This window comes from Adiantum capillus-veneris, chromosome 16, assembly GCF_014529385.1.
Source record: "Adiantum capillus-veneris isolate H3 chromosome 16, ASM1452938v2, whole genome shotgun sequence".
Classification (NCBI taxonomy): Eukaryota; Viridiplantae; Streptophyta; class Polypodiopsida; order Polypodiales; family Pteridaceae; genus Adiantum; species Adiantum capillus-veneris.
In genome coordinates this window covers 137,709,769-137,720,303 of record NC_140946.1, presented here as the reverse complement: position 1 = coordinate 137,720,303, position 10,535 = coordinate 137,709,769, and the positions used below count along the sequence as shown (strand labels likewise).

The following is a 10,535-nucleotide window of genomic DNA, read 5'->3' as shown; positions in this document are numbered from 1 at the left end:
ATGAAGCAAGTACTTGATTCAAATTCTGATGTGATGCTGCAAACTCCAAGATTTCTTGGAATGCAAAAACAGATTTGTTTGATTTCAGAGACAAACTCAGATTTTTATGATGTTCAACCTAATTGAAGAAATACCGGAAACAGACAACACATACAAATTCAGAGCTATAGTATGAATGTGCAAGATAAACACAGAGATAATCAGACAAAACAGAGAAGTAGACTAGGGAAAAACATAGAGCTCGTATTGATCATCAAGAAGAGCTTACTACATCAGCGCTTTTCGTTACAAGTCGTGCTCTCTCTCTCACAAAGACACCAAACCACAATTATGAACTGCTCGGCCTGAATACAGTTGTAACCACCTGAATCTTGGAACACTACAATATCCGACTTACTAAAATCCGACTTACTAACAATATCCGACCTACCAAACTTACCAGAATCAGACATCTGACATCAGATAATCAGATAATCAGAGATTCCGACTGACCAATATTAGACTCGGCAATAATCCGACTAACCGATGAATCACTTCCGACTAACTACTAAATTGACACTCTGATATGCATGTCAACAACATTGGTATCAGAGCATTTGGTTTCTTTTTTCTTGCTTAAGAAGAGAGGTCCTTAAGTAGCCTATTAATGGTTGATTATGTTAATTATATTAGGGTAAGTGGGACTGGGATCTATTATCGGTTTTGTTGAGCTCACTATGTGGGATATGGTGCACACCTCAGAAGCTTTGGTCTTAATAATGGGGTCTTTTTAGACTTGCCTACGGCTTTACCATTATTGAGCCATAACAAGTCCAAAAGGACTATCCCTCGGAAATTTTGCTATGTTAAATTCACCCCGCTACTCTTTATAATTAACCAATTTGAGCCGTGGGTATATATACTTAAGTGCTTATTTTCAAAGGCTAAGAGAAGTAGCAACTAAGGTTTTGAATTTCCAAAGAATACACTAAGTAAACACATAAGTATAATTAGCATGGCTGACAATAACCAAGAGAGTAGAATCAACATTGATAACTTTGATTTTGCACATGAATGTGCTAATGATGATGCCCCCATGTTTATCAATAGTCTTGCCAACTAGGTTGCATCAAGCTATAGGTAGCCCTACTTTGCAAGCCAAAGTTACTCAACAACTTCGTGCTTATGGGATTTCCCTTCCTCTCCAAGAGGAGAGAGAGCTTAGGAGGCCTCTTGATGAGACCCCCAAAAGAAGACTCTCTCCCATACGAGAGGAGGAATCCAAAGAACAAGAAAGTAATGAATCCCTAAGTTCCTCTAAAGATGTGGCTCCACGAAGACATCGGTCTAGACGATCGCCAACTCCTCCCATGAGGAAACGGTCAGCACACAGTCCTTCTCCTCGTCACTCTAAAAGGGAAGAGAGGAAACAAAGGAAGAAAAGGGCAAGAAATAGGTCACCCTCTTCTCCTTCTTCTTCACCTTCCTCCTCTCCCGATGAAAGCTATGTCTATTCTCCTAGAGAATACAAGAGGGGAGGACATCGCAAATCTTACCCTGCATGGCAAAGATCTTAAAAGCTCAAGAAGTTCAAAGAGGGAGGAAAGAGTATCTCTTTTCTCACCTATGATGGCACCTTTAGTGGCACCAACAAAGTATTGGCCTTCATCCAGCAATTTGATGCGGCCTTTGCAGACGAGGGCTTCACGTAGTCCTCCAAGATCTTTCTCATAAATGCCCAAGACCTATTCATCCATATTGAGACTTCGGCTCTCATATGCTATGGCATGCCCTTCTTGAAGCAAGACTGCTACAAGGCAATCAGCACAAGCATCACATTGGACCTCAAATGGCTTTGAGAGATCCGGAACGCATGAGGACTGTTTGAGAGGTAAGCTTCTCTTTGAGCTTGTCAAAAGCTTTTTGCTCCTTAGCAGTCCATGAATACTTAACGTTCTTCCTTGTTAAGTCATGTAATGGTCTTGAGATTTGAGAAAATTTTTCTATGAAGCATCTATAGTATGCACACATACCAATAAAGCTTCTTAGCTCATGTAGATTCCTTGGATTAGGCCATGCTTTCATTACCTCTAACTTTGATGGATCCATACGGATACCATCTTGAGAGATAATATGACCTAAGTATTGAATCTCTTGAAGAAAAAATTCACTTTTCTTTTGGTTGAGAAAAAGCTTGTTCTCCCTCAATGCTTGAAAAATCACTTGGAGATGTTGCTTGTGTTCCTTCAAGGACTTGGAGTAGATGATGATATCATCAAAGAACACTCCAGTGAGCTTGCAGTAGGGTCTAAATATTTTCTCCATCAAATGATTGAATGTGGCTGGTGCATTGGTTAAGCCAAAAGGCATGGCTAGATATTCATAAAACCAAACGTTGTAGCAAACGCGGTCTTTAGGATATCTTCATCCATTATCCTTATTTGATGATAGCCACTTTTTAGGTCAATCCTACTGAAGTAGGTAGAGCCTTGTAGCTTATCAAATAGATCTTCTACCTGAGACACATGAGATCTATTTTTGATAGGATATGGTTTAGTGCTCGATAGAGCACACACATATGGTATGTAACATCTTTCTTTTTCAATAAAAGGATTGGAGAACAAAAGGGAGAGGAGCTAGGCCTCACCATCCCTTTGTCTATCAATTCTTGTACTTGCCTCATGGTATCCTCTTGTTGAGCTTGGGAAATTGGATAAGGAGGCCTGTTAGGTGGTGAGCTTCCTGGTAGGAGCTCCATTCAATGGTCATCATCCCCTCGTTTTGGAGGTAATTCCATAGGGATATCATCGATGAAAACATCTTGGAATCCATTAAGAAAAGTAGACAAGTCTAACTCTTCTTGATTCCTACCATTTTTATTTAATAAACCATTAGCGTCATTAGTGGATTCTTTGACAAAAATCATGTGTGCAGAAATTGAGCTTTTCATTGATTAATCAAAAGGTGGTGAATTTACAAGTGGTATAGTATGACCAGACTCATTAGCATCTATATACATGTTCTTCCCTTGTAGGTAAAGTAGATTCTCCTTTCAAGGAACTTCATGTTGGCAGCCATGCGGTCAAACCATGGTGCCCCTAGGATAGAATCCTCATGTTGGAGAGGAGAGATAAAGAAGTCTTCTTTGTTGACAAAGCTTTGGACATGAAGCCTCAACTTCCCAATCAAGGGAGTAACAGAGACTTGATGTCCCTTGAAAGCGGCATCGACAGTTACAACATTTCCCATCTCAAAGCTTGAATGCCCAACTTGGTGGCCAACTCCATTGATATGAAGTTGAGAGTAGAACCAGGGTCAAACAAGATGAAACCAGGATCTTTTAGTCCACCTTTCCCCAAAGATGCGTAGAACCTGGTCTAAGATGGTTAGCCCTAGGAGGGCTAACGCAAAGTCAGTTGGGTCCATTAGTGCAAGAGGCATGAAGGATATTGTGCCAGTCATTGATGCAGAGATTAAGAGTCAACGAGTCTCCAATGTGTATGTGGATGGTGGGGCCGAGATTTGTGTTATGACAGAGAAATTGATGCACAGGTTGGGTTTGGAAGTAAACGAGCAGACTTTCTTACAAGCTAAGATGGCAAATAATGTGAGGGTGGCTTGTGTGGGAAAGGTTAATGGAGTGAAGGTTTCAGCTTTTGGTGTGGCAGACTCAATTGATGCTTATGTGATCCCAACTAAGGGGGAGGGCTACCCATTAATCCTTGGGAGGCCTTGGCTAATGGCAATGCAGGCAAGCCAAGACTGGGGTATTGGCATGCTTGAATTGCAACCACACAAAGGGGCAAAGAAGGGTAAGGCTATTTACATTGACCTAAGGGATGGAAAGCATGAGTCATTAGACTTAGAAACATATGTGGATGAGTTTAGCTCATCCGCCTACTCTACATCAGAAGAGGAGTCAACAATTACAGATGAGAGTGATAGCTCTCAAGACGAGATCATGGGAGTAGTACTCACTAATCCGACCATGGTGAGCTCAAACAATGTATTGCAGGCTGAAGAAGTCTTTTTTATTGACGGCTACAATCAAACCACAACAATTTCAACAAGCACCAAGTGATGGCACAAATGTTTGCAATTCTTCGTGGAGCCACATCTTCGGAGGAGTTTAGGGATTCATTGCTTTCTTGATCTTTGGATTCCTCCTCTCGTATGGGAGAGAGTCTTCTTTTGGGGGTCTCCTCAAGAGGCCTCGTAAGTTCTCTCTCCTCTTGGAGAGGAAAGGAAATCCCATAAGCACGAAGTTGTTGAGTAACTTCGGCTTGCAAGGTGGGGTTGCCCATAGCTTGTTGCAACCTAGTGACAAGATAATTAACAAACATGGGGACATCATCATTGGCACCTTCATGTGCAAAATCAAAGTTATCAATGTTCATTCTACTCTCTTGGTTATTGTCAGCCATGTTAATTAAACTTATATGTTTACTTAGTGTATGCTTTGGCAATTCAAAACCTTAGTTGCTACTCCTCTTAGCCTTTGAAAATAGGCACTTAAGTATCTACACCCACGGCCCGAATTGGTTAATTATAAACAGTAGTGGAGTGAGTCTAACATAGCGAAGTTGCCGAGGGATAGCTCCTTTCGGACTTCTTATGGCTTAATAATGGTAAAGCCGTAGGCAAATCTAAAAAGACTCCATTATTAAGACCAAAGCTCCCGAGGTGTGCACCATATCCCACATAGTGGGCTCAACAAAACCGATAATAGATCCCAAACCCACTTACCCTAATATAATTAACAAAAACAACCAATCAACACGCCTTGCTTCCAAATTGTGAAGTTTGTGTCATCAAACTTCTTGATGTAATATTTATCTCTCTCTGAAGAATCAGTATGCCAATATATCTGGATGTATTGTGCTCTCTATGCATGTTTAGAGCAATTTATATTACCATATGTGCTTGTTGGCACTCATGTATACACTTCTAAGTTCTCATTGAGACATAATAGATCTTGATTTCCTCCAGATTGTCAACCATTTTGTGCACAAGGATTATAGGTTTATTGAGATGCAGGTACAATGCTTTCACAGGCACTTTTGGCAGAGCTGTTATACTTAAGCCATGCTTAGATTGGTTGAAGGAAAAAAGTGTATATCCAATTGCCTATGCTTTAGTATCATTATGCACATGAGATTATGGCCGAAAGAACACAACAAAGAATGTCATGTTGTGCATCAAGGAATCTTGAACTTCATTGTTGCAAAGCAATTCAAGTCTAGCTGGCTATGGCTTGTCAACATTTTGAGTAACATATGATACACATAGTCTCAAAGAGCAAGGTTGATTTTTTATAAGAAGCATTACCCATCATATTTTGAAAATTTTATAACTTTTTGAGTAGTTTATTGCACTTTGTAAAGAGAAACTCTCATTTAACAACATGGAAAATAGCGTGTAGAAAGCAACCTTGATGGAGAGGAAGGAAAGATAGAGACCAAACGTGAAGGGGAGAATTATGGTCAGTGAGAGAGATCACGAGAGATTCCACCTAGTAAATAGGTGAGTGGTTGACTCAGGAGATGTATGAAAGTAGTTTAATGTGGTTGTGTGTGTGTGTTTTCAGTGACATCTATTCTTCCTTATGTCTCTATATCTAACAACTTATTTTGTTTGAAAAATCTTTCTTCAATTATGCGCTTATTTGTTCTCTCTCTCTCTCTCTCTCTCTCTCTTTGAACCAGAAGAGATCTCAAAGATTTATCCAAGAAGAAAGAGACAATTTTATCCAAATGTTTGGAAGTACAAGTAAAAAATTGCAATTAAAATATAGTAGGCTACACATTGTCCTTCTCCCGTTGAAGAACACGGCCCGTATGGAACATTGCGAATCATCTTTACAGCAAGAGAAGATTGATAGCAGTTCCACTTGTGAGTGTTCATTGTGTATGTTTAGCTGTGCTCTCTCTCTCTCTCTCTCTCTCTCTCTCTCTCTCTCGTGCGCGCGCGCTTGCTCGGTCTCACCTCCCGTCGGTTGTTATCTTGTTGCAGAGACAAAAAGAAAGAAACAGAAAAAGGGCGAGCTTCGACTTCTTCAACCCTCGCAGGCTCGCAATGGCGGTCGTGTATGCTCTCTCTCTCTCTCTTAGCAGCAGTAAATCATGGCCAAAACAGAGGCCTTTCACTGGCAAAAGAAGATCAATTCTCTTTCACGATTAAATTGAAAACTGCTGAAAATATCTGCTACAAGGAACGTTTACATGCGAGCAGCAACAAATGTGGATGACCTGCACACCACGTTACCTACACTTGCTACCTATAGTGCAACTAATTCAGTATTCATGCCTGGACTCTGGGCTCCGCAATCGTATTTAAGTAATATTGCCTTTCTAATTGGTAAGACATCAAGCTGTTAGCAATGTTTTGGCAGAACCCAGCTTCCTATCCTCAATTCCAAGTCAGATGCACCAAGTCTTTTTGATGGAACAACCAGGTAATCTATCAAGCGTTCTCTTTGTTGGCTCATGGTTTATAGAGATTGCTCAACATGTTTCCAGACATGTGAATCCTACATGACACCGCTGAGATAACCTATATGCAGGCTGTATGTGGCGGTGACATGCCCTTTTGCCCAAAGGCCTTGGATGGTCAGAAATTACAAGGTTTTTCCTTTGTTTCACAACTTTATATACAGCCTTGTATGATCTGCTCGAAGAAATCCATGTTGCATGTGAGCTTGTCATAGGTTCTTATCATGTCGGTCCTGCTCATGCTCCAATGCGCCAGTCTGCATGCACTTCTTGTATCCTGAGCTGCCCTGACTTGGTACCCTAATTGTGGGCAATCCAGGGTCTTGATAATTCTATTGAGCTTGTTGCAATTGATCTTCAAGACAAGCCAAAGTGGTACCTGGAGAAGGTTTACCCACCTGGGAAGGTATTCAGGCTTATGGATGGTTCAACCCGTGGTGCACATGAGTCTTTTGTGTAACATATGTATGCACTTGCGTTGCAGGTGCCATCACTGGAGCATAACGGTAAGGTGAAGGGTGAGAGCTTAGACTTGATGGAGTATATTGACAAAAACTTTGAGGGGCCTTCTCTCTTCCCTGAGGTCATCTGTCTGAAACTTGCTCATGCGTGTTAACACACACACAAAATCTGATGGTGGAGTTGGCAGGGCTCTGGAAAGGAGGAAGTGACAAAAGAACTCCTTGCTTTCTCTGACGAAGTCAACAAACAGGTGTTCTCAGCTTTCAGAAATAAGGATGCAGATGCCGCTTATGCTGCAGAGCATATTGGTAATGCTGATTATAACCTTCTCGTAATCAAGCCAGCAGAGCATATCTGCTTGAAAGACATTTAACCTGCCAGCTTCAAAAAAACTTGTAGTTGGTGTGGTGTTTGAAGGATTTTAGTCATAGGATAGACACTTTTAGTGGAAGAATTTGTACAGAACCTGCACGAGTTCAAGATGTGGACATTTTCTTGTTCGAAGGGATTGATAGAGGAATAAGTTTCTAGTGATCAAGGCTTCAAATTATGTGTTAATGCAGGTCCAGTTCTTGATCGTTTGGAAGCAGCTCTTGGGAAATTTGAGATTGAAGGTCCATTCTTCTTGGGTCAACTTAGTGCGGTATGCCATCAAACTTTCGCTTTTCAAGCTTATTAGTGATGCCGGTGATTATGATGGTGTAGAACTAGAGAGTTTTCCACCCCCAAAATGCGTATGAGGTGGGTGGTTGCATAAACATTTAAGATTTGTTCCTGGTGACATTTACAACTGAAAAAACTATATGTGTTCATGGTAGTCATTTATTGAAAAAGTGCATCTTTGGTGGTAAGGGCATATAAACTTGTAAGAAAATTGCGTTTTTTAAAAAATTGCAATCACATATTGGGAAATTGCCAAAAGGTTGTAAGAAGCCACTCTTCTCAGCAGAATGTGTGTTGTTGAGTCCTTGATGAAAATGATGACCTGCTTGGTACCTTAGGTACTGTGAGGTACCATACAGAAGCCCATTGTTGTCAACAGAATGAGTCCAAATGTGTGCTTGATGATGCTTAGATAAATTTCAGGTTGATTTGGCTTATGCGCCATTCTTCGCTAGATTCGAAATGTTGGCACCCGAACTAATGAGCTATGATATCTTTGAAGGACGACCCAAGCTTGCAAAGTGGTTCAAGGTGAGTTATGAAAGGAATTCAGAGCATGCATAGTGGTATATGGAGTATGTGATTCCATCTTCATTTTTTGAGAAATGAGAAGTGGAAAAAACATGTTATTGTGGTACATGGTTCTGGGGATTTTCACTATTGGGTGTGTTTGCACCCAGGATATAAACTCAGTAGATGCCTATACCAGTACAGTAACATACAATCCAAATGCCGTTACACATCATCTAAAGAAACTTTTTGTAAGTTCTTGGGTATGTTTTGTCTATCTACACTTTATACTGCGATTTGTGGCACACTAATGCAGCTTATGAAATGCCTCGTATTTTGCAGGGAAGATTGTAACAAACTATGACTAATCCAGATGAAAGACACGAGTTTAATTGTTACCTTTCTCTGTATCTTTATGTGAATCAAAGACAATGCTTCTTATCACTTTTTGTTGTCAGTGGCGTTTTTGTAACCTGTACAATGTGATGTACATGTATGTGATATTTTTGTACAATTTATGAGACAATTCCATAAGAGAGTTTAGGTGTGATCGGTTTTGAGCTCTAGCAGGCAGCATCGAAACCGGGTGCCTTACTACTTGGCCAATGCCAACTTGTTGAAGAGTAAGGGCAAACTTTCAGTTAATGCCCAGTGTTACATAGTCTTGGGTGGCTACAAGCAAAATGAGACCGGGCAAGACGCTTTAGTGCAACATGGGCTCAAACAGGAGACCACATGGCTACCCTCACTGAGGGCTTACTGACTCAGGTTTGAAGACACCGACTCATATGCATCATGCTGAGAGAGCCAACTCAGCGTGTCATGTTCTGAAAACTAAGCTTCCAGTCGGCCTCAATTACTTTGGCTTCTTACCAAATAATGATCATTCCATGCCACATCCATTTAGCTTTGGTGGAAATGCTTCCTAGCAAGTCCCTCAGTCAACAAAAAGTGAATGAAATTGCCTAAGAGGGAATTGGGTTGTATAGTTTTTCAACCACGTTTGATTCGTGCAGGTCTCTTCCAATCACATTAGATGGAACAAAATCAGATTTACTGGATTCCTTGCAGGAACTGGGTCTTCCCATTCTTGTAGCCCCATTGCTCAGTCTGGTTGTTTGTAGGCCTTGGTGTTTCCGGGCACTCCTGAAATTTGTTGCTTAGCTTACTCAAACATCAAGGAACACTGCTTGGTTTTCTCAATGATGGCCATGTTCAACAGTTGAATTTGTGCAACAAACTTCCTGCTGAATTTCTCTGGTAGGTTATGATAATATGGAAGGCAGAAAAGAGCTTGAGCTTTTGCAAGCGTGCACACGCTCACATAAGCACTAGTGGAGATGACATTGCAACTCCTTCCATAATGCGATACAAACAAGGTGAAAAGCTCCCATAAGGCACTCTCAGAAGAAAAGACTCATTTACAAACTTGATTACCATAGAAGATTTCAATCATTCAATCGCTTCGCAGGCACTAAGGCTTATTTGCAAATCATGACAGATATTGAATTGCCTACTACTATGATTAGATGGTAGGCTCCTTCCATATACAACCCGCATCTATACTAGACTTTTCATTTTATTTGGTGGCACCGCAAGTAGTAGGATCCCCTAATCTCAGAAAATTAAAAAACATTTCAAATGCATAAGTGAAAGGTAAGTATAGGAGATGAAAATCCCCATAAAAATGAAAAGCCGTAGGAAATGAAAAGCCCATTAAAATGGAGAGTCAAAAGACATTTCATCTCCATATAAAAGAAGTGGTTGAGGGCATTTCTTATCCATTACTTTTCTTTTAGCATTTCCTTCTCTTTAGAATTTCCTTGGACTACGTAGGTACAGTTTCCTTGCGCTATGTAAGGTCGTAAAATCATATCGGTAGGACTCCTCTATGTAGGTTTAGTGTAATCCTACCATTTGTAGGTGGGATTACACTAAACCTTGGTTTTTTTGAATTTTTTTGGAATCTTTTAGTTTTTGACCTTTTTTTTTTTGAAAGCCATTAGGAATACCTTTTAATATTTACTCAATTACCTTGAAATAAACATCCTAAACTTATATCGAGATTCTAAGTCATAGCCCGATATCTTAAGTTACCAAAATTAGCCTTGGAACAATCATCCTAAATTTATATCAAGATCCTAAGTCACAACCATTGGTGAACCCAAGAAAGCACCTTGCTCTCCCCAATTCTACACTTTATTTTTTTAATTATCGCCATATGGTCTCTGTCATCGAGGTTTCACCACCAAGAGCACGGTCATTTGTACTGACCAAGAGTGGCTACAACATCCCTACTAGCTATGCAGACAGACAAAACGATCCGTCGTCATATAAAAGAAAATAAGAAGAATTTCACTAATAACCTTGGTACATGACAAGTTTCTTCAACCAAGAAACTTGCATATGTAATCTATGTGACTCATGTCC

General features: G+C 40.4%; 1 protein-coding gene across 3 annotated transcripts; it reads left to right on the top strand.

Annotated features, from left to right (window-relative positions):
* Positions 1-5,792: 5,792 nt before the first annotated feature.
* On the top strand, positions 5,793-8,549 carry LOC147439942 (protein IN2-1 homolog B-like). Of its 3 annotated transcripts, none has more exons than XM_086485650.1 (11): positions 5,793-5,871; positions 5,992-6,065; positions 6,371-6,433; positions 6,542-6,602; positions 6,790-6,876; positions 6,955-7,053; positions 7,120-7,240; positions 7,496-7,575; positions 8,019-8,126; positions 8,276-8,356; positions 8,448-8,549. In XM_086485650.1, exons 2-11 carry the CDS (start codon positions 6,055-6,057, stop codon positions 8,457-8,459), a joined length of 723 nt encoding a protein of 240 aa, XP_086341776.1. In that variant the 5' UTR covers positions 5,793-5,871; positions 5,992-6,054; the 3' UTR covers positions 8,460-8,549. The 3 variants fall into 3 exon arrangements, with proteins under 3 accessions (XP_086341776.1, XP_086341777.1, XP_086341775.1); XM_086485651.1 differs by lacking the exon at positions 5,793-5,871 and having other exon boundaries at positions 5,893-6,065; positions 8,019-8,059; positions 8,109-8,116; XM_086485649.1 differs by lacking the exon at positions 5,793-5,871 and having other exon boundaries at positions 5,894-6,065.
* The last annotated feature ends 1,986 nt before the right edge of the window (positions 8,550-10,535 follow it).